We start from the raw sequence: 23,652 nt of genomic DNA, 5'->3' as shown, positions 1-23,652 counted from the left end.
AACTTTTTCATATTTTAATGGCTGCATAATATTTCCTCATTTAGATTTCCTATAACCATATCTTTAGATAGTTTTGTTTTCCTGTTAGAAGTAACCCTGTAGTGCTCTTTTTTACTTTTTTTTTAACGTTAACTGAATGTTTTCTCAGCACATTGCCAAAAGAAATAAAAACAATACCTTTTGAGTACAACTAATTGAATCCATTTATTCATAAAACAAATATATTCACTTCGTATCTCCTGTGTGTACTGCATTAGGTTAGAAAGTAGAAATGTGGGTTACAAGAAATTGAAGAAGACCAGGTCCCTCCCAGACCATGTTTACAAGACTTGGCTCCACAGCTGGACTGCAGGCATACTGTGTCTTATTCCTCCTTCAATATCCTTCTCTTTACTTCTCATTCTCACCCCGCTCCCAACACAGTCACAGCCGGGTCCATTTCCCCTTATGCAGGCACCAATTAAATATAACCTCCTCTGATGAGTCCTTAAGATTTCTGGCTCCCTTCTCCACTAAAATATGCAAAATGGACATTGTATACAAAGCACCGTGGTGTTCTGGTTATTGATTAACTCTGTCTTCTCTACTACAAAGTGGGAACTTCCTACCAACAGAAACCTTATTTTATTCACCTCTTTATCCCCGGAGCCTCCCAGACTGCCAGGCCAGGAGTGTAATGTCTGCTGGAATATGTACAGAAATGTGAGTGATTATATTAAGCATCAGTTGGATGGTATCATCTTAAGTAGTGTACTGTTTAGAGTTCAAAGAGATCACTTTAGATTGGCATGTTTGAAGGGTTAATGAAGAAGGTAGGACTTGAATTTGGCTTTGGAAGATGGACATACTTAAATGAATGGAGGGCAGGAATTAGCAGAAAAGCCACTTATATGTCCTGCACTAAGTGTTTTTCAGGAGGGATTCTTTATCAGCAGATAAGCATCCTTCTCGGTCTAAAGCACTGTACTCTTCGGTCTCAAGAAGGCTCTCGTGATAGGGCCTTTGCCCACCAAAAGCTGACACAGGTTTGCAGCATTCAGAGGGACCACTGGCTGCTTCAGTGTGACCCTTGGGTTTAAGCTCAATTTAGATAAATTCCCTGTGTTTCAGCTTTGGAGCCGACGCTTGTTCAATGACTCTTTTGCTAGTGGATAACTGCATAATAATAAGTACTGTCCTCATAGCTGAGTCAGGTGACTGTTACTGTAAATCAGATATTCTCCCAGGCATTTTGAATATATTATTTCATTAATTCATTTAATCCTTACAACAACCCTGTGAATTAAGACCCATTATCCTCTGTCATCTTACAAATGAGGAAACTGAGGCACAGGAAGGTTAACGTCACTTAAAGGTGACGTAGCCATCAAGCAGAGGAGCTGAGATTCGAGTCCAGGCAGAACAGCTTTAGGGCCCCTGTTTTAACGGTTCCTCAGTACAGCCTCTCATAACTGTGTTAAGATTAAACTGTTTTACACAAGGGACCATTCAGCATCTTCTGGTTCCAGAAAAGGAGCCCTGTTATTATAACCCTCTCCTTGTTTTCTTCATTCCTCTCTGACTGCTTCTTATCTCATTTGCAGGCTCCTCTTTTTCTGCTTCATCATAAAAAACTAGAGCCCCTCCAGGCTCAGTTCCAGGCCCTCTTTTTTTTTTTTTTTTTTACTTGTGGACATTTTAATGAACTTCCCTCCATGTAGCTTCAAGCTACCAGGACACAGGCCCCACCAACACCCTTAATCCTCTCCTCAGCTCTTCTGCTGAAGAACTTGGCCTTCACAATGACAGGCTGCTTTGGGAGCTTTCCCTTCCCCAGAACTTTGTAGGAGCCCGATCACACCACATCTGTGATAGGAGCAGCTCTAGTCTTGCTTTTGGCAGCATTTACCTGGGTCTGCTCACTGACCAGGGTCCACAGTTTACCAAGGTTGACAGTTGGGCAGAAGCTCTGGTTCCTCTTTAGGTGGTGATGCCTCATACCACCTTTCCCCCGGTCACCTGGGTGATTTTTGTCCAAGTTGATCCTGTGATGATGCAGGCCGCCAGCATTACCGCAGCCCCCCGGGTGCTTCCTGTGCTTGCCGATGCGGCCGTGGCCGTGGCTCCCGTGGCCCCGAAGTTTTGGGGTCTCCCTCAGTCTGGATGGCATGTCGGCGGCCGAGCTGCAAGAGCCAGGCCCTCTTTTTATCCTTTATCCTGAGGTGACAGTTGTCATTTTGATGGTCCCCATATTGAAATTAAGCACAAGTGTAAAGTCACAGCCTAGATGTCTTTTCTGATATCAGCGCTCTCTTCAAACTGCCTCCTGGATGTTTTCACAACACATTCTTTGAGTCCATTTTTTTTATCCTGTCTTCCAACCACCATAAGCCCCATGGTCCTCCGGGCCTCAGTTTTCAGTGAAGGAATCTCCATCTATTCTTTTACACTGGCCAGGAAGCCAGGCATAATCCACCCTTTCCCTCTCAACCCTGTGTCCAACCTTAGCAACCCCTGCTGATTTCCCCTAATATGTCTGTTCATATCTATGCATTTCCACTCTGGTCCAAGCCAGGATCTCTCACTTAAACTACTACACAGCCAGTGGTCCTCCAGCACCCACCTCCAGTCTGTCCTCCAACCTCAGCCAGAGCGGACTTTCCAAAATACAAATCAATCAATTAATCTCTCTCCCTCCCCCATGCCCACCGAGCCTAAAACACTTAACAACTTAGATGAGGAGAAAAACTCTTACATGGCCTTTGGGCCGCTGCATAGCACAGACCTGGTTTCCTCTCCAACCTTATTGTCTTCCATGTCCTTCACTTGATGACCTTTTGGGTCCTCACACAGTGCTCTGTCTTGTGACATGGAGCCTTGCCTTATGCTGTTCCCTTGCCTAGAAGGTGCTCCCACCCACTAACCCATTCTTCACCTGGTGAAGGATTCTACTGACCCTTCGGATCTTGGCCTCTCTGCGTCAGTTCTGTCACCAGCTTTCTTAACCCATGTTAAGAAACTGCATGGCATGTGTTAGAGGTGGTCATTGTGCATTGATGTTTGTAATTTTGTTGACAAATGTCTGCCCTCTCCCTCAGTGGTGTAAGCGCCGTAAAAGCAGGAACTATGGCTTTTTTCTCAATCATTGTTGTGTCCCAGATACAGTAACTTCTAGATAAAGTCCCCAGAAATAGTCATGTCTAGTGCACAGTGCCTTGTGCATAGTACACTCAATATGTATTTGAATAAGGAAGTAAATAATTTAATTTGTTATAGGGTGTCCCCTGAAAATTATAAAGGCAGTGTTTATTAAAGCAGCGGTCACCAACCAGTGGTCCGTGGACCACTGGTGGTTCATGAGGTCCGAAAGGTTGGCGACCGCTGTATTAAAGTACATTTCATTTTTAAAACGTAATAGAAATCAGCTATTAAAGTGTGTATACATTTTTGGGAGGATACCCTATATGTCCTGTTAATCTGCATACAGTTTTATACTGCACCTCTTTTGGTGGTACATAAGATTAGGTTCCCAAGACGTTATCCCGAGACCCTCACAGTCTCTTACTAAGCAATGATTAAATGATGGCTAAATGGCCCTGGCCGGGAAGCTCCATTGATTAGAGTATCATCCCGATATGCCAAGGTTGCAAGTTCGATCCCCGGTCAGGGCACATACAAGAATCAACCAACAAATGTATCAATAAGTGGAACAACAAATCCATGTTTCTCTTTCTCTCAAATCAATCGAATAAAACAAAATGAATTTTTAAAAAAATGTTATTCAAGCACTTCTTCCAAAGGCCTCCAGCATATCCAAAAATGGTGGCAAGTGCTATCCATTTTTCTTTGAAAATAACACCCAACTAAAGCCCTGTGCCTCGGTTCAGGGCAGAGCTTCTTAGAAGCATGGTGGCAGCTCAGCTTCAGCAGCATCTTTCACAGACTGAATTTCACAGCTTCTGTCATTGGCCTCTGGAGTCCAAAGCTTCCTGGAGCTCTCTTTGCAATCAACCTTTTAAGTTCTGAAAGCATCCCCTGACTTTAAAACTATAGGTTTTAATTTCCCTATAGAGTTCTTTCTGGGGCTGGGCTCTGTGAGATTGCTATTTCTCTGGCTTCCCTGGCAAAGTTATTATTTTTTCCCAGTTTTCAGCATAAACACTTTATTACTCCCCTGTCTTAATTGCTGACCAGACACTCCCACGGGTCCCCAAGTACCATCCCTGGCATCTCTCTGTTTTACAGACCACTTTACAGTCCTCATCTTGTTTTTTGCCTGACTGTGTCCGTAGATTAATTTGTATGATGATTTGTTTTGTTTTGTCTTGTTTTGTTAATCTTCACCTAAGGATATTTTTTCATTGATTTTTAGAGAGAGTGCAAGGGAGGGGGAGAGACAGAGTGAAACATCGATACGAGAGAGACACGTCGATTGGTTGCCTCCCACACATGCCCCGATCAGGGCTGGGGATTGAGCTTGCAACCAAGGCATGTGCCCTTGATGGGAATCAAACCCGGGACCCTTCAGCCCATGGCCTGACACTCTGACCACTGAGCAAACCAGCTAAGGCTGTATGATGATTCCTTAAAGTGAAAGCTAATGGGTAAAGAGGTTGCCTTGCCCACCCCCATGGGACCTCTTTTGTCTCTTTGGAGGATCATTCTCTATTCCCTGATCCCAAGGAGCTCAGCCTTGAGCCTGGCTTCCAGATAGGCCTCCTGGCTGTGGGCACCCCCTTAGCCTCGTCTCCTGGCTTATGCTGGAGCCCCTCTTCCAGGCAGGGCCCTGTGGCCCAGGGCTACGGAGGGTGGATGGCCAGCCCTCACATCACATGGCCCAGGGAAAGGGATGGCTTCAGCTTGCTTGTTTTATCCTTTGCCTCTGGAACTTTGTCTTTCAGAAATTCGTCTTTCCATCAGTACTCGGTTTAAAGAAAATGTAAAGGCTCCCTTGTTCATTTAGACCTTTTTAAACTGTTTTTATTTAGTCAGACTTTGGCAGGAAACCTTTAAAGCTGAGCCCAGGGGGGAAAGTGACCATTGGCACAGAATTCAGCCAATGCTTTTGGCCTAAGATTGCTTCTATTTTTATTTTGTTTCTTGTTTTTGTTCACATCCAGGGCAAAGATTAAGCACTTTCACTTATCTGGTAATGGTGAGAGGTCTTTAGACTGCTCGCCTGTGGCCAGGATACCGCATGCTTAAAACTGTTAACCCCCAGCTACCTCCTGGGAGATAAGATCTCGCCGTTCAACTTGGCTTTCCCAAAAGGAGGCTCTGTGCTTCTACTTGACCAGAGAGAGAGAAAGGGGAAAGATAAATCCAGCCATGGCTGGATTTTGAAAAAGGATAGTAGCCTAATTTATGGAGGTTGTTTTTTGAAAAAACTAACTTTATGTCATAATTTCTTAGCTGCCAAAAGACGTAATTCTACCTCGGCTTTGCCTTGGCAACCTGCTTTTGGCAGCCGGAGCAGCCCTGTCGTTGCTCTGCATTATTTAAGCAGTAATCTTTAAGAAGGTGAGAAACTATTATTGCTTTTTAGCACAGTTGACATGATATTGGCGCGGACTCGTACCTAGAGCTTCAAACATTTCTGATGGCGGTAAACCAACTTAAACACCTCCGTGTAGAGGTCTCGCTGCCATGAGGTCATCGCTTGCTACAAGGGGAGAAAGAAGAAGATCAAATGTTGTTTAAAAGGTTGTTGTGGGGTTTTTTGCTTTTTAAGAATTCTTATTTCACAGAGTTGTAGCTGTAGATTCTGGCCAGGATCCAGACCGTCAAGATTTAGCATCTTGACCAGCTGTGATCTAGCAACGTTCCTCAGAGGAAACATTTTGTAGGAGGGAACGACACATATTTGAGACTACGAAGTGTACTCTTTCCTAATACTTTACAGAGTGAGACCTGCTTGTAGACAGATAACACAAGTACAAGTGACTGAAAGAGAACAGGAAAAAATCTTCTCACACAGCTCCGAATGCACCCCCGCCTCAGGAACTTGCTTGATGTGGGAAGTTTTTATTTTCCCTTTATTTTATTTCCCCCTCAAGTCTCCACATGTATATCATTTTGTGTCAGAATGTGTTTCTGTTCATCATTCATGCTTAAATGCAGCAGCATTCCTGTAACAGTCCAACAAGTCTTAGGAAGCCAGAAACGCCACACGAGCTTGATATGATGTAGGAGAGAAGGAAAGATACCAAGCCACTTGACCTAAAAATTATTCTGACTCTCACTCCTCCCTCAAACAGAAATAGAGGTCAAGTGTAGGTGTTCTGGTGGCAGTCCTAGGGGCTGGGAGAGAAGGGAACTCACATTTATTCAATCAGTCTGCCTTTGTTAAGTTATCTCTGTGCCTCAGTTTCCTCATTTGTAAGATGCAGATGGTGTTCACAATTCATAGAGATGTGAGGATTAAATGAGACCATGTATAAAGTTGTTAACAGAGGACTTTCTTACCCCATAGTACTTCATAAATGTTAGTTGTTATTGTTTTATTCTTAATAACAATTTATAGAGTACCTGCTCGTTGTACTGAGAATTTTGCTTGTATATCTCATTTAATTCTTGCAGTAACAACTGTTGGATGGATATACCCAATTTACAGAAGAGGAAACTGGTTTGGAGTAATGATGTGCTTCACCAATTTCTGTGTTTTGTAATGATGGAGTTGCATGTGGAGTTCTGGAATATTACTTATGGGAGATGTGGAAATGAGAACACTTCTGGACCAGGGCTTTCTTATCTTGTTTGCTCTCTCCCAGTCCCTTTTCTGTAAAAGGAGGCTGTAGCTTTAAGCAACAAAACCAGAAAAAAAAGAAAGAGGAGGAGAAAGTTGTGGGGGTGAGGATGACAGAGAGGAATGGACTGGGTTCTACTGTCTCCAGGTTGGCTTCCTGGCAGGTATTTGTGTAAAGGCTATAAAAGTTCGAACGTGGTTCTCCTCGGTGACGCTGGGGAAATAGAGAAATTCTGCCTCTTACACAAACTCTCCCCCTGAAGCTAAATTCATGCAGAAAAAATGATGCATCAGGGGTTTGGGGACAACTGGAATGTACCACAAAGGATTCTGGGAAGTTCTTATAGTCCCTAAGCATTTGGTAGATCGTGTAAATAGAGGCAGTTTGAGCATTTCTACTTCATTCAAAGCTTTCCCCACCCCAGGTCCTCAAGAAAAAAGAAAAGAAAAAATGGAATGAAGTTTCATGTTGGGCAGGATAACTCTTTTGATTGATTTAGTACTTCTTCTCCAAAACTCTTATACTACCCTTAATTCTTTATCCGCTTCTTACAGCTAGCTCCCTGGTGTGCCGAAGTGGAGATGGGGGTGGGTGGGAAGAGTGCTGATTATTCCTGTTTAACCAGTGTTCTGTGTAGGGGAAAACAGTAGAAGGAAGGAGCTCTGTATTCTGGTCTTTCCTCTGCTACCCATTACCCTATGTTTCTGCCCAAGACATAAATGTCTTTGAGCCTCAGTTATCCCTTCTGTAAAACACTTTGGGAATCCGAAGCCCATGGAAGCTAATAATAATGACAGCAACCATCGGTATATCTGCCAGGCATCTTGCCAAGGATTTGAAGCACATCGTTTTATTTACTCCGTACCGCAGCCCAACAATCCATTTTACAAAGGAGAAAACTGGAGCACAGAGAGATAAGTGACTGCCTACAGTCATATAACTAATACTAGTAAGTGGCGAGTTCAACCTTAAGTCACAACTCCAACTAGGCTCATGGTGGTGGCAGAGCTAGGAATAGAATCCAGGTCTTTGAACATCCTTTCTCATCACTGTCCTTCCCTCCAGATACAGCTGAAGGGAGAACAGAAGGTAACTGACTGCAATAAATGAGGACTGGCAGAATGAGAAAGAAATTAATCACCTTAGTTTATAGACATCAGAGAAGATTTGATCCAAAGAAGCCAAATTTAAACCAGACTGTCCTCCTCGTCCTCTAAACTCCAATCCACTTGGCTTCTCCCCATCATGCTATTGTTTGTGACCCTAGGATATCCTTTTCTACTTGTAGCAATGGGTTTATCATTAAGTAATGTAACAGCCCGGATGTGGTTCAGTTATTCAACAGTCTGTGCTGTGTTTTCACTAAACCATGGCCTAGTAAATTTGCAATTACAATATCTTTGGGTTGTTGTTTTTTAATAAATTCCTTTTAATTGCAGCATTAAACCCCAGATGTCATGTTTCCAGGTTTCCAGCTTGGATCTAAGCCAAGCTGGAAGACACATCTACTCAAGGCAAATGGCTGAGGAGAAGAAGAATGTGTGCAGTGAACGGGGGGACTCAGTTCAGTTGCTTAAACCTCAGGCTCCGTGCCCCCGAATCTGTAGTCTAAGGCAGGAGTGGGAGACAGAGCAAAGTTCCCACGTTTCCTGCTGCGTCCGCTCCTCCCAAACACCCACGTTCACTCTGGTTGTTTCTAAGAGTAGAAATTCCCTCTGAGTTACTCATCACAGCTTAAATTGCATACTAATTTCATTTGATAAATAAATTGTCAGCAGTCTTTAAAAATTGGTCATGTAATTAGGAAATCTATGTGTTTCGACCTCTTCTTCCATCTAGATGAAATAATCACAAAGCCAGACTGTAATCAGACAAAAGGAATTTTGAAACCTTCTGGGCCTTCTTTTTTGATCTATTATTTGCCTTTTTTAATTGCTACCTTTTACCTTTTTAGGCAATACTAGAGATAAAATACTCCTTTTCTTTCTCGTACAAATTTAGCTTCCACTGAAATGTGAAGTGAAGGTTTCTTCTGGACACCTATTAAATATGAAAAGCAAATTTTATTAAAAATGTATGCTTTGTGTTTTTATACAGAGATGCTCACAGCAGTTTCTTCTTTAAATTTATTTTGGTTAACATTTTAGATCTTCATTGTTGAAAGTGTTACATATGTCCCCTTATTGACCCCTTCTAGCCCGCCCCCACCCTGCCCTAGGCTCACAGCAGTTTCTTAAGAGTAAGATTTTAGAAATACCCTTAATCTATAAAACTAAGGGAATGATTAAGCAAATTATAATATTCTAGTCAATGGAACAACCATTTAGAATTGTTTACCAAGAGATTTTAATAACATCCAACAGCAGACTACAGAATTGTATATACCTACCACAAACACAACTTTAGGTTTGTTTGGTCTTTTAAAATTAAACACACACATAAAATCAAAGTCTGGAAGGAAAATATTCAAAATTAACAGTGGTTATTTGATGGGTAATAGCCTTGTGAGAGATTTTTATTTTTCATATGGTTTATATTTTTTTAATTTTCCCTGGAAAATTATTACAATAATTAAAAATGCATGTGTGTTTGTATATATTTTAATGTAATCATTCAACACTTCAGCTGTTTGGAACTCAGCTATCTTAAAAATCTGGAACATTGCTAAGATCCTGGAAGTAATAAAAAAAATTAATTCTGAGCAGCCAAAACTAATGTTACAAAATTCATAATAAAGCATACTATGCCCAGGACATCTGCTGGCCCATCATTCCAATCCTGTTTACTCTTACTTTGCACACAATTCTTAGGACATCTACTTTACAAGAACACAGCGAATTAGAAGCAAACATTAGAAAAAGAGAAGCCCCTGTAGGGAGAGGTGGATGCAGCCACACTGCCATGACAGTGAGAGAGGACATGGGGAAGCTCAAGTGCAGTGTAAGAACTCTCAGACTCAGATCCTAGGAAACAGGCCACTGAAAATCCTATAGTCTCTTTACTATGTCGTAGTTTAGTAATACATGTGCATAGTGATGACCCAAAGTTATGAAGATACCTTTATTGCCCCTGGCCGATGTGGCTCAGTGGTTGGGCATTGTCCCATACACTGAAAGGTTGCCTATTCAGTTTCTGGTCAGAGTACATGTCGAGTTGTGGGCTTGATCCCCCATAGGGGGCGTGCAGGAGACAGGCGATCAATGTTTCTCTCACATCGATGCTTCTCCCTCTCTCCCTCCCCCTACCCCTCTCCCTCCTCCTCCCCCTCTCTCTAAAAATCAGTTAAACAAAGAAGACACCCTTTTTGTTCAGCTTACTCTTTTTAAGATTATAAGAAATACTTTAATGAAAATTTGGAAAGGTTTTATTGCACATGGCTAAAAATGATAAAAAAGACAAATGTGATGATTAAAGGGTAAACTTTAGATACGCAGACTTCTTTATCGCCTGTCCATAATAATGCATTTCCTTGCCCTTATTAAGAGGGAACATTTTATGTTACTAGAGTTTTCCAAATTGTATCTCAAGCTATCGTTACCTGGATTCTCATAAAAATCCAAGGAAACAGGAAAAGAATATCATAAAATCGGGATGTCAGAAAATATCAGTCTCTACCTCTCAAAAGCCTAAGAATACACCCTTTAAAATGGGAGTAACACCCCAGAACTTAGATATACTAGTAGGCTGGACGAATTCAATGAAAAGGCCTGTAGAATGGCATGTACTGGTAGCTTGAAGTCTGGCGTATCATGGGCTTTTAGCAAATGTTAGTTGAATTTGAATATGATTCAAATTGTGGGATGAGACAGACTGTGTGGGTTCTAGAGTCAGACTGAGTCTAGTTCTGCACCTTAAACCACAGAACCCACTCACCCGCCTGCCTTTCTCACAGGGTAGATGTGAGGGTTCAACATTGTGGATGCTCAGGAAAATGGGAGTTCCCTTCCCGTTGTAGTTGCCAGGAGGGATGTCACACTTTATTACTTTTCTGTTGTGCAACGTTGAGGAGAGCCTTCAGGGAGTCTCAGAACCCTAGAGCAGTGGTCGCCAACCTTTCGGACCTCACGGACCACCGGTTGGTGACCGCTGCCCTAGAGGACTACAAACCCCTGTCCTCTGTGCCATACGCACTGCTGCTGCCCCCTGGTCCATTTCTCATGCGCTGCCTTTCATCAGCCTAGGAGGGAAGCAGAGCAGGCTGGGGTGGGGAGAGGGGAGGCGTTGGCGGCAGGGGAGGTGTCATGGCATTCACCCTTCATAACCGAGAGGGGTGAGCACCAGACGTCTAGTTCCATGCCACACTGTCACCTCCCTGTCCCAGGCTGGTTCACCTGGTGCTTCCCATGCCTCCTCGGCCGGGGTGGGGATAGACGGTGGGTAGTGCTGATGCTCTGTTTCGGTTTGATTGCCTAGGCTTCCTGCAGAATCACTTGGAGAGGGGCAGTCGACAAGTGGGAGAGTGAAAACTACAAGGTTCGCAAAAATGTGTGGCTTGCCCAGTTCCTGGGAGTTTTGACAACATATTAACTGAAAACCTAGATTAAGGCCAGCAGGTTTTGCTCTGTTTTTCTTGAGAACTAAAAACAGTAATTTACCGGTGTGCTTGCCCGGGTCTGTGCACCCCACAGGCCACCCCTAATTATGAAATCTCTCCTGGCACCAACACTTAGAGCCAAGCAAGGTTGTTTGACGGGCCTGGGATTAGCAGCCTTGTGGTTGCCTTTTCTCAAGAAGAATAAGCCTTGCTTAGGTGTCTGAGATCACAGGGATAATCCAGCATTGGGGAAAAAACAAAAAACAGAGAAGGAGCAGGGAGCTGGTTCAAGGGCTTGTGGCTGTGGACACAGGTAGAAGGAACCCTCGCTCCTTTCTTCTTTTTCAAGACACATCACTATTGTGAGTTGGAAGTGTTTTGTTTCAGTGACTGTGGATGGCTCTCTCCTACAAGCTCGGAAGCTCCTCAGAGGCAGGGCCTGCTCCGTCTTGCATTTGTTTCCCGTCCCCCAGGCCGGGCACATGGAGTAGCTGTTTGTTAGGAGGGTATAGTCTCAAGTTTAGCCTCTGCTCATGCCTGGTAGTTGCCCTTGTGCAAACAGCCTCGGTGTGTGTGTTTCCTCACCTGCAGAACACACGAGTCTAATGGGTCTTGTGTTTCTGCCTCCCTCTGTCTCTGGACCCAGTCTGTTCCTATAGTTCTATTGAAGCTGACTAGCTTCATCCAAGTATAATATCAAAAATTGTGCTCAGTCCTCTAGGGTGGTTTTACTAGCACAGTGTATAACATGACCATTATTTCCAGGGTCTGAATACTCTCTTTCCATTAACTAATTGTTATTTATTATTTCGGACTTAAGAGCAGTAATGTATACTCTGCTTTCTTGACAGGGTTTTTGTGAGGACAAAATGAAATGATGTGTATGAAATTACTTTAGAAACTAAAACTTGTATCGCTTAAGAGTGATTATTATTGCTGGCCCGAAGTATCTTCCTGAGAAGTAACTCAAGTCTGAAAGAAGGCACTTAAGGCCAAACTTATAAAACGTGTGTGACCATCTTGTAAAGGAGAAGTCGTTTCCCAGATTAAATTTTCATTAAAATATATGTATATCCTTGATCCTCTCTCTGTCAGTTCTCTAATCCAAGGTGATTAGCATTTGGGTATTGGAAAAGCTATTGATCATCACGTCAAGAGTCATGAGTTCTGGTCTAGCCTTGCCATGGCTTCACTGCGGTACCATGAGCAAGTCACTAAACTTCTCTGACAAATAAGGATACCTGCTTTATGAAGATAAAATAAGTTGAATATGAAAAACAAGAATAAGAATATGAACCAGGAGGTCAGGGTTCAATTCCCAGTCAGGGCACATGCCCAGGTTGCTGGCTCAGTGTGGGGCGTGCAGGCAGCCAATAATCAATGATTCTCTCTCACCACTGATGTCTCTCTCTCTCTCTCTCTCTCTCTCTCTCTCTCTCTCTCTCTCCCTATCTCCCACCCCCCTGCCTCCCTCCCCCCCTCCTTCCTTCCCTCCTACCCTCCTGCCCCTTTACTCTCTGAAATCAATAAAAATATGTTTTTAAAAAGAAAGAACAAGAATATGGCTAGCCCTTCAGATGTGTAAAGTTGGTTGCATCCTTTATATATTGTTCTTTCTAGATCCAATCCCTCCAGTGACTGAAACTCTTCCCCATATGACATGGTTTCTATCCCCCATCCTACCCTGGTGTTCTCCTCTGGATATATTTCATTATGTCTTGATCCTTCTTGAAGGAAGCTCCCAAAGTTGAACTCAGAATGCTTTGGGTTGTTTCTTCCCTTCGGGCACTACAGTTTGTACTAAGAATAATTATTATCAATTTTTATTAACTCAAACCTAAGCATGCTATTTCCTGTCTCTGGATCCAGAAGGCTTAAACTTAGTTCTGAAGTTGGAAGTTAACTTCTCCTTTTTGTTTATCTTCTAGCGACAGACATCACACCTCCAGTGCAATCCCTGTTCCAAAGAGACAAAGCTCCATATTTGGGGGTGCAGATGGAGGCTTCTCTGGGGGCATTCCTTCGCCAGACAAAGGACACCGAAAACGGGCCAGCTCAGAGAACGAGAGACTCCACTACCGGACCCCTCCTCCCAGCTACAACTCAGCAGTAGCCCAGCCTGGGCCCACCACCCCCTCCCTGGGAGAGTCCGAGAGAAAGACAACAACTCTGTCCTCCTCCTTGGATACCTCCTTGGACTTCTCCAAAGAAAACCAGAAAAAGGGAGTCGATTTGGGCAACAGCTTAAACGTGGGCCCCGTGAGTGTAAACACTGGCCAAGAACAAGGAGAAGCCCTCCCTGGGCATTTAGCCACGGTGAATGGCTCTCTCCTACCCAGCGAGCAGGCCGGCCCCGCCAGCGCCCAGCTCCCGGGTGAGTTCCACCCCGGCTCAGAAGCTGAGCTCTGCTGTGCCGTGGAGCAAGCGGAAGAGATCATTGGGATGGAAGCCACAGGTTTCACCTCCAGTGACCAGCTAGAAGCATTTAACTGCATCCCAGTGGACAGTGCTGTGGCAGTGGAGTGTGACGAACAAGTTCTGGGAGAATTTGAAGAGTTCTCCCGAAGGATCTATGCACTGAACGAAAACGTATCCAGCTTCCGCCGGCCACGCAGGAGCTCTGATAAGTGAAGCGAGCAGACAGACAGTCGGTCCAGGACAGGACTACTGCCTAAAATGAGGATAAAGCTGCACTGGTTACCCTTTGTAATAATTATGACACAAAATAAATATTAATGGAGGATATTCCTCGGGAAAATAGACTTTGTGAATGGAGGAGGGACTCAGGATCATTGTGTATCAGTGGGCCAGACGAAGTTAGATTATGCTTGCAAGATGGGCTTTACAGGCCTGACCGTTGTTTGAAGGCAAAAGTCACTCTCTAGCTTGAGTCACCTTATAGGTATTCGTCTGCTTTTTTATTTGCTCTTCTATGTTATCCCCAGAGGGAAGATGATAATATATATAAAGAATATAATGAACTCACCTTTAGTTTCTCAAGCATTTGCCCTCACCAGTTTATAAAACTTTGGGAAAAATTGAATATTTAGAAAAAGATTTCTACCATTTACTGAAGGATCTTTGGCCATTCATTAGGCTGATGAATAAGAAGCACAATAGTCTCCTTAGACCCAGGCGCATATGCCCCTCCCCTTGCCCCCATGCCTCACAGGCAACCGAGAGACTCCACTGTTGCCCCATTTCACAGTGGATGCATTGTGCACTCTGAAAAAAGGACATCAGATTCACGGGTTCTTTAATACAGTAGCTCTGACCTTCCACCTCCTCTGATCAGCCATGGCTTTGAGGTAGCCCTCAAATTCGGTGGATCCCAGGGACCCTTGAGGACCCCAAGGTTGTATAATCAAATGGCATCCAATCCTCTTTGAGGGCCAGAGTGTTTATGTGGGCAGATGCTGCAATCAAAACTAGGCCGCTTCCTGGCAGTGCACTCACCAGACAAAATCCGCCTGTGTACAGCCCATATTAATTTATTACATTTCAGTTGGAAGACATGGTATGTGATGAAGTATATGTAGAGAGTCAGGCCATCCAATGTGCAAACTGCAAGGCAGTTGAGGTTGTTGGACTAATACTAGATGAGGCATAGAATACCATTGATATGTGTGCAATTGCATAAATATTAAATTATGTTTTTGAAGTCCAACTGTCATTCCTGGAGCTCAAATTTCGTTTGCTATTGCTTTACATTTTATTTACCCAAGGACATCACCTCAGGGTTGCAAGTTCTTTAAGGAAAATTTATCCGTGTATCCATGTATTGTATAGAAGAATAAAAATTGAGTGTACTTCACTCGACCTGATTTTTTTTTCCAGCTTCGAATTCTTCTTGAAACTACATCTTTATGTATTTCGTCAAGATAGGACCAGCCCGAACAAAACTAGGGCTGCATCTAAGCTAATGTGTTGACTTCATTTGAATTTACCTGTTGTTATAGCAACACAAACACCTTCACTGGTGTACTCTCTAGTAGCTGCATTTGTCCTACATAACATCTTAACTCATAGGTTTCATAATCATTTTCATATTTTTTTCCAAGCATTCCTGGGCTCAATTTTAATTTATAGCCACATTTGAAATGGAATAGCTCATGTTGTTGTTTTCCATGTAAAGGGAACTCACAGAATCATTGCATGACAGACAGACCCAGCTCGCAAGCAATTAAAAGCTTTAACTCGATCTCAAGAAGTCCGTATGAATTCCACATAAAAAGGTAGACTATTCCAAAGCTGGAGTAGAAGCCATCTGTAGAGGCCCAGCTTCTTTGCACTGTACTGTCATTCGTTTTAGAATCAAAGAGGGTGGAGATAGACACAGTTGAGATATTCGTCAGACTGGTCTGTGGGGTCCTCCAATGAAGTAACAATACCCCCCCCCCAAAAAAAAACAATAGGTTTTGAAGGACTGTGTGAGAATTAAACAGTGGACTGTGTGAGTGAATCACATGCGATTGTGATTTTCCAAGATATGGGAGTGGACTTTAAACTATGCCAAACTCAGAGACAAGGTGTGTCCACTGCAGGCCCTGCAGCCTGGCTCCTGGCAGCACCACGCAGAGGGCCCCACTCAGAGCCCCTGTCCCGGTGTTCATCTCGGGTTCCACGCAGCCAGATGGAGCTCTGGGGCTCCATCCACCCGACTGTCGTTTGTGACTACCTGATTCCTGGGTTCACAACGTCTCACCCCCCAACAGTGCCATGAGTGTGATTAGATTGCTCAGAGCCGATCAGTAGTTACCTATACATTTGCTTGATCCACAGGGTCCAATGATGTTATGCCTGAAAACACCACCTAGGTTTGGGTTTGTTTAGTTTGCATTTTGTGTTTTCATTTGAATATTTTTGATGTCTGCAGTTTCTGCCATGACCTGGGTAGAACCTGCAGAATTCCATGTCTCCAGAAATAACTATTCAACGTCTTCCAATGCTGCATAATTTGTTTTGCCTCTAAAGTGGCCATAGCCAAAGGATGGGATGAGTTATCATCTACTAATCTTTCTAGTCTTGTAAATCACTAAAACATCAAGTTTGCTTCAAGGATGGATAGACGTTGAAGTGAAAGCTCACCACTATCCAATTCTGCACGACTAAGAGCCCTTACAGCTTTCATGTAACTGAGACACTTTTAACAGCCAGCAAATGTTATCAAATGGATATTTGATTGTGTTTTCTCTCTCCACTTCCTCTTACCCACTTTAGAAATTCCAGAGATTTTTCCCCCCCTCAGAATATTAGTTTTGGAAGATTGTATCCAGCTATATTTTTTTAGCAGTTCTAATGGTGCCCATTTATCCTGACCTAGCCGGTTATTTAAATAATTTTTTAAGCCACCACCAATAATAAATGGCATGTGAAACTGATCTGTTGGTAATTGGAAGAAAACTCAGCATCTGTATTTATAAAATAAAATTGATTAGTATTTATTTTGAGAGTAAAAGTGTATGTTATTTCCCTGCTATGTTTGAGTCATGTTTTCTTCATTGTTTTGAATTTCATATTGAAGCTGAGTTAAGTATGAAGACCTTGTTCTCAGTCAGCCAGCCATTCCACATTTATTAAACTAACTAGCTCTCGCTCTCTCTCTCTCTCTCCTCTTTCTCTCTCTGGCTAAACAAGGTTAATACAAAGATTAATAAGCCTTGACCTCTGCCACATTCTCCAGTGGAAGGGGGAGGTAGTTCTATTAACAATTATAATTCAGTGTGATTAATTATATGCTGAGGGATATGCGGCCGTCCTGTAGGGTGCAGAGAAAGCCACTCTGACTCAGGGATCAGGAAAGGTTCCTGGAGGGTAATGCAGATGGAAAGCTATGTAAGATTTCACATCACAGATGGAGGGAACCGTGTGGCAAAGGCCCAGAGGCAAGGTGGGGTCTTGTGTGTTTGCAGAGCAGCAAGAAATTTGCTGTGCTTGGGGTCTGAGCAAATGTGAAGAAGGGTGAGAGGAGAAGTTGAATTGCAGGCCCATGGGAAGGACGTAGGTGCCAAGTCAAGACATTTGAATGCATTCAGTGGGCAACTCAGGTGCCCCTCCCAGGCTTGAGGGCAGAAGAGTAACCTGCTTAGATCTGAATTATGACTGGCAGCCACGCTGAGGCTAGAATAGATTGTAGTGAGACTTGCTTGAGTCTCTTTCATCTTTCCCTTTTGCTTAGAAAAAAAAACAAACCTGTCAGAAAAAGAGGTGCATCCATGTGGCCCTCACGTTTCAGGGTAAAGATTGAATAGCAAATGAGGTTTACTGTGCGGTACGAAGAGCTCGGCCAGCATCCACTCTTGAGAAGCGTCATTCTGAACCCCCGATTCAGCCACTGCGAAGCTCTGACAGGTCAAGTCATTGTACTTTTAAGGACCCCCACTTTCCAATCTGTAGGAGCTCAGAGAGAATTCTGCCCTTGCCGTTCTGCTTGTATGGGGCCTGCACCCTCCTTGTCAGTTCCCTTTTGTCCTGTGGAGGCCACGGCATAGTGACAGGGTCCCTGAGACTTGTTACCACCATTACCTGTTCCAGCGCTTGGGCGAAGCCACTCAGTCTCCCAATCTGTGACGTGGGGATAATACCATGCACGCACTCCCAGGGGTGGACAGTGTGAAAGAGATAAACATGTTTAAGAAAGCGCTTAATCTTTGTGAAGCGCCGTGCACATGGGGAGGAGCCAGTCATTCAACGGGGATTTCTTGCATCATGTGTCTCAGGTTGTGGTGGGACGATTTCTCATTCTGTGCACGTTGAGGGTGTGCCAGGACTGAACTTTTGAGAAACTAAGCTCTAAACAAATGTCAAGTGTTTCAGGTGTTGGGGTGGGTGGCATGGACACAGCGTTGAGACACAGCCCAGAGGCCTCATGAGCTTAATTTTCATCTTTCTTAACACCTGGCAGATGGACTGATTTAGGCCCACCTCATCCAGAAATATTCTCTCACAGCTTCCAGCCGCCTCGCTGATTGCTGAATTGGTGCCCAGAGCTCTTAATTTCACTTCAAGTAGATAGAAGCCCTTTTTATTTTTTTCCTTTTCCTCTTAGCGCATCTAATTACAGTTTTGTAGGTAGACAGCTCAGCCTTGTGGATTTTAAATGAATAAAAAATACATGTCTATAAAATAATTCCACACTTTGTAGAGACTGGCAGTGTCAGCAGTCCAGAAAAAGAGCAGCAGCCGTGCATGGAGATAAAAATGAGAAAAATGCAGCCGGTGTGCAATCGCTGCAGCAAGCCAGGCCCCCGGAGATAAAAATGAGAAAAATGCAGCCGGTGTGCAATCGATGCCGCCAGCCCAGAACGCCAAGGGGAGAGCACAGGCTCGGATCCCTCTGGTTTTGTACAAAGGGGCTTCTCACCGTCCCCGCTAGATCACAAGCAGCACACCTGGAAGGAATGGAGAGTGGGAGTGGACAGAGATAAGGACTCACCTGACTCTGAGAAGCACCTACGAGCAGGCAGGAAGGAAGCAGTCTGGGCCCTCAGCCTGAAGACAGCCAGGCGGGGTGCAGAGCCCTGCCCTGCCGCTCACTGGCTGTGTGACCCGGGCAAGGCGCTTGACCTCTCTGGGCCTGTGCCCTCCTCCTCAGCCGGGGCTGAGGTTTTTCCTGAGGCCGGGACAGAGACTCCTCCTGCTCCAGGGGTTCATTGTGTTCCTTCCTCAAAACCTGTCTCAGGTTGCCGCGGTGCCCAGAGCCTGGCAGGACAGGGGCGGAGCCTCCTTCTCACTACTTGTTGTGAAGCACTCGGGGTACCACTGGGGCGGCTGGGGCTTCTCAGGCCTTTTGAAGGAAATTCCTGGGGTTTAGGGGAGAGGATTGGCTGGCTGCCCGGGGGTTCACCATGGCTGGGGTTGCCACCTGGATTGGAGTCACCTCCCTCCCTGGCTCCCTGCAGCAAGCACGGCGACCTGTCCCCGTCAGCTGTAACCCCGAGAGCTGTGGGTAAAGGGAAGGATCAAACGTTGACTTACCTTCCCTGCACGCATTGCACACACTAGTTAACCTGTCGGTTGATGAGGGGAAGTTTCTCTTACAGAAATATTCCAAGTGAAAAGATTTGGAAGGGCTAGTAGAGTGAGACTGTCACCACCTGGCACCTGCTATGAATTCATGCCTCTGGGACAATGATCATCCGTGGCTGCTCGTGTCACAAAAAGAGAGAAAAGCACACAGTGTATGCCTCTTGATGGGAGAGCACAGCACCGATGAATGAATTCTTGGCAAATGCTCGACCCCGATTATGACCACAGCTCTATCTGTGATGCCCAGATAGCCCCCAGCCATGGTGACTAGTAATTGAAAAGTGGCTCGGCCAAAGTAGGACACGCAGGACGTGTAAAATTCACAGTGAATTTCAGAGACGTACTACAACGATGGGACGTAAAGAATGCTTTCATTTTCATATTGATTCCATGTTGGAAAGTGAATATTTTGTGTATATTGAATTAAGTAAAATATATTTTTAATTTTATCAGTTTCTTTTTACTTCTTAAAATGTGACTACTGGAACGGTTTTAATGACGTGTGTGACGTGCATGTGTGGCTCACTGTGCGTCACACGTTCCGCCAGCCCCTTGTACGCTTTCTGTGTGTGTCTCCCTGGGTGTCCCCTCCAGCAGCCCTGCGCCCCCCGCGGCAGGCACCTGTGTGAGGGCACAGAGAGTGCGGGGGAGAGTTTGCTGGGTCGGTGCCAGTGTGCGGAGCGCCCTTTGTACAGAGGAGGCAGGTGAGGCTGAGAAGTCAGTGTCATCGCTCAGTTCAGAGTTAAAATGTGGCAGGACTTGAAACCAGAACCTCTGAGTCATTTCTCATGACATCTGAGCTGCAGGACACAGTTCCCTTCGTCCATTCGTCCATTCAGCATTGACTGGGCGCCCCCTGTTGGCCGGGCACTAGCTGGACATGGGGGGGCGGGGGTGTTGTGAAGAAAACCCACAGTGCCACCATGAGAGTGTAACTTGAGGAGCCCACTTTGCCTTGGATCTCAGGCAAGCGTCCTTCGGGGAAGTAAAATGTAAACACATTTGAAGCTAGAAAGCCCATTCCAGGCCGAGGGGACAGGTATTCAAAGCCTTGAGGTAGGAGGAAGCATGGCACATGGGAAGGACTCAAAGGTAACCCGAGGGCTGAGGGGGAGTGAGGAGGGATGGGGCTGGAGAGGTGGGCAATGGCCAGGTTTTCTCAAACTGGGGTTCACAGCACCACCCTTCCGCCTGCCCAGTTTTCTCCCCACAGTATTTTGCATCGTAGTATTGATTTAAAACGAACAATAAGAGCACACATCCTGGCCCCTCTGGCTGGGTCCCGTAGGACTCGGCTTCGCTGTTGGCCCCTGCAGCTGCATGGACCTTCCCATTGGCATGAGGAATACTAGCATCTCTGGCAGGTTTTAACCGACAGTCACAGCCCAGGTGTGCAGAATGTAACTTCATTTCCCCGTAACTGCCCTGAACTAAACGCATGCCCTCTTCAGCTAGTTGCAGAAAACTCTTGATCTTGCCGCTTCAAGGCAACTCAGTCACTTCTGGTTAAAACTTATCCTCTTTGGGGTCAAATTCCCAATCCTCCCTGACCACACCCATCAGCCACTCTGACCCCAGGTTCCGAGTTTCTGAGAGTGTCGCTAGCCTGCCCCTGGTCGGCTCATCTGGTGTCTGGCGCTGGCCTCCACCGCGAGGCCCCTCTGTGGTTCTGGTCTCCAGGTCCTCTCGCCTGGGTCATTCTTCTCCATGCCCAGACCTCAGATCTGCGTGGCACCCGTGGGGAGGGGCCTAGGCCCCTGCCCACTCTCTCTCATGCTTTGAGGCTGCCCTCAGGCCCACCTGCCTGGACCTCCCCTCTGCTGGTTGGCCGTGGGGACACCTGAGGAACACGGAGCTCCTGTGAAGACTTGCCTAGAATCTTCCTGGCAGACCCTGGGCAGCTGGGTCCCTTGTCTGCCACTGGCCAAACCTATGTCCTATTTAGACCCCAGATTGGGGCAGGGACAGGGGAGGTCCAGCCCCTCTCAGACTCAGCAGCCTTTTGACTTTGGGGTCCAGCTTTTCCCTTCTAAATAACCCCCTGCGGCTCTTCAGACCTTCATTCCTTTTTCAGAGGCGGGAAGCTACTCCTCTATCATCGCTGGCCTGTGTTCTCTCCTCTACAGCTGTGCCTTCTAAGGGCTGTGCCCTCACAGTTCCCCGGCCCAGGCTCTGTCCGGTCAGAACTCACAAAGCCTTTTCTTGCTCAACAGCAGCGCCTGCCCTTGCAATGAAAGCCTGGCTTTGGAGACAGGCAGGTCTTCAATCCCCTTTATCGTCTTGGATTGTATCCACACTGCCCTCGCGGGGGGAGGGGGGGCAGTAAATGGTGGGGCAAGTGAAGGGGTCAAAGGAATGAAAAACACCTAGTTCAATGCTACACTGCTCTCCCCGCCACTGAGTGGAGACAAAGGAGGCCGCTGGACAAACAATGCAGCATTCCTGCTGAGAGCAGTCCAAGTGAGCCAGGGCCTGTGGCCCGCACAAAGGGATCTCGGAAGTTCAGAGGAAAAGACATGGGAGAAGTGAGTGGTCAGGGGTGTGTGGGCATCTTAAAAGTGGAGGTCGTGCCAGTTGGAGGTGATGTCGTTGCAGCAAAATAGCATCCATCACATAGATTGATATTCTTAATAGGCATTTTTCTGGCTTTGTAGTTTTGTGTGGTTTTAATTTGTAAGCTTGTTTTGGCTCTGTGATTGTAGGAGCAATTGAAGTGTTAGTTTATATTTAGCTTTTTGTTTGCAAAAGGTTCTTGAGAGTGAAAATGGAAGGGTGGAAGAGTCAGTACTAAACAATTTTTCCTTGCAGAAAATTTGCAAAACAAAACAAAACACAGGAATGAGGAGGCAGTATAAACGGTCCTTACTTCAGGGTTGGACCACACCTGCCCTCCCCTGAGATGTGGGGCAGGAGAGGCGATAGGAGGGGCTGCAATCACCTGCCCCAACGTTGGCCTTTGCTCTAGACCAGTGATGGCGAACCTATGACACGCGTGTCAGAGGTGACACGCGAACTCATTTTTTTGGTTGATTTTTCTTTGTTAAATGGCATTTAAATATATAAAATAAATATCAAAAATATAAGTCTTTGTTTTACTACGGTTGCAAATATCAAAAAATTTCTATATGTGACATGGCACCAGAGTTAAGTTAGGGTTTTTCAAAATGCTGGCACGCCGAGCTCAAAAGGTTCGCCATCACTGCCCTAGACCCCTGAGTGTCCTCGGTGGCCAGCCCTCTCCCCTCCCTATTACTTCCCTGGACGCCTTTAACTCCTGGGTTTCCCTCCCCCTTTGGGTTACACATTTCCTTCGCCTCAGCCCCAGTAGGGCCCAGGCAGGGGACGGAGCCTTTGGATCCTGACGGCAAAGCGTCCACCAGGCAGCCTGACCGTTTGCAGTGCCCAGATGGGGCCCGTCTTAGCACTGTTTTGCCAAAAACGTTTCTGTCTCTCGCTTCACCTTGGCCACGTTCCCGAATGCCCCCTCTGTTTTCTGGCTTCGGTGCCCGCCAGGCCCCAGGAAGGGGATGGAGAAAGGAAAGACCCTATGCTGGCCAGACTTGTGTAGGCAATATTATAAATGAAAATAAATGTTCAACCTTAGAGGCTCCACAGGAAAATTTAACCTTAAAGGAGTCTACACATTACTCTTTGAGTGGTGTCACAGGTCTTACTGGGGATTTTGTGTTTTATCTTAAGCGCATGGGAAATCTTCGAAGGGTCTTAAGCGTGGAGAGTGACATGCTCTCGTCGTCTTAAAAAGAATGCAGTGGGAGAAACTTCATGAAGCGTGCATGACCTTTCTGCAGATAACGGTTATGAAAAATTATGGACAAAAATTTTTTTAAACAGTTATTTAAAGGCCCTGGGAAGTGTCTCAAAACAGACAGGAGCTGAAGGAGTCTTGACTCTTGAAAAACTGCGACTGAAAGGTAAGATTTATGATGGTGCTCACAAGCCCTCCATGCTGCGGCAGGTGGGAAATCGCAGCCTCACCACCTTAGGTTGCAGAGAGTAGCGTTAGAGACATAAGAGTAGCTGGAAACTTAAGGGTGAAATTCTAGACGTGAGAGAATTGCAGAAGGCCTAAGACCCAAACTCTGAGCATAAGCTGTCTGTATCTTTAGCCAAATGCTAGAGGACCTGATGAAAAAAATAGGCAGGGCCCTAGCTGGTTTGGCTCAGTGGATAGAGCATCAGCCTTTCGGACTAAAGGGTCCTGGGTTCGATTCTGATCAAGGGCACATGCCTGGGTTGCGGGCTCGATCCCAAGTAGGGGACCTGCAGGAGGCAGCCGATCAATGATCCTCTCTCTTCATTGATGTTAATATCTCTCTCTCTCTCCCTTCCGCTCTGAAATCAATT

The 23,652-nt window shown here is 45.4% G+C and overlaps 1 protein-coding gene, 1 long non-coding RNA gene and 1 pseudogene across 10 annotated transcripts in view; 2 read left to right on the top strand and 1 right to left on the bottom strand.

Moving 5' to 3' along the window:
* Positions 1 to 15,085, top strand: part of UVRAG (UV radiation resistance associated) — a 283,373-nt gene extending 268,288 nt beyond the window's left edge. For all 9 annotated transcript variants that reach the window (XM_014540397.1, XM_014540405.1, XM_014540399.1 and 6 more), the window contains one exon: positions 13,188 to 15,085. In XM_014540397.1, coding sequence (XP_014395883.1) covers positions 13,188 to 13,890 — 703 coding nt within the window. In that variant the 3' untranslated portion in view covers positions 13,891 to 15,085. The remainder of the gene's footprint in view (positions 1 to 13,187) is intronic.
* LOC106726249 lies at positions 1,646 to 2,218 on the bottom strand (annotated as a pseudogene).
* LOC106726250 lies at positions 6,611 to 8,163 on the top strand. The gene is made up of 2 exons (XR_001362279.1): positions 6,611 to 7,674; positions 7,791 to 8,163. It is a non-coding gene; the product is annotated as an uncharacterized LOC106726250 (long non-coding RNA).
* Positions 15,086 to 23,652: the final 8,567 nt, after the last annotated feature.

This window comes from Myotis brandtii, unplaced genomic scaffold, assembly GCF_000412655.1.
Source record: "Myotis brandtii unplaced genomic scaffold, ASM41265v1 scaffold244, whole genome shotgun sequence".
Taxonomy (NCBI): Eukaryota; Metazoa; Chordata; class Mammalia; order Chiroptera; family Vespertilionidae; genus Myotis; species Myotis brandtii.
This window is presented reverse-complemented; position numbering and strand designations above follow the sequence as displayed.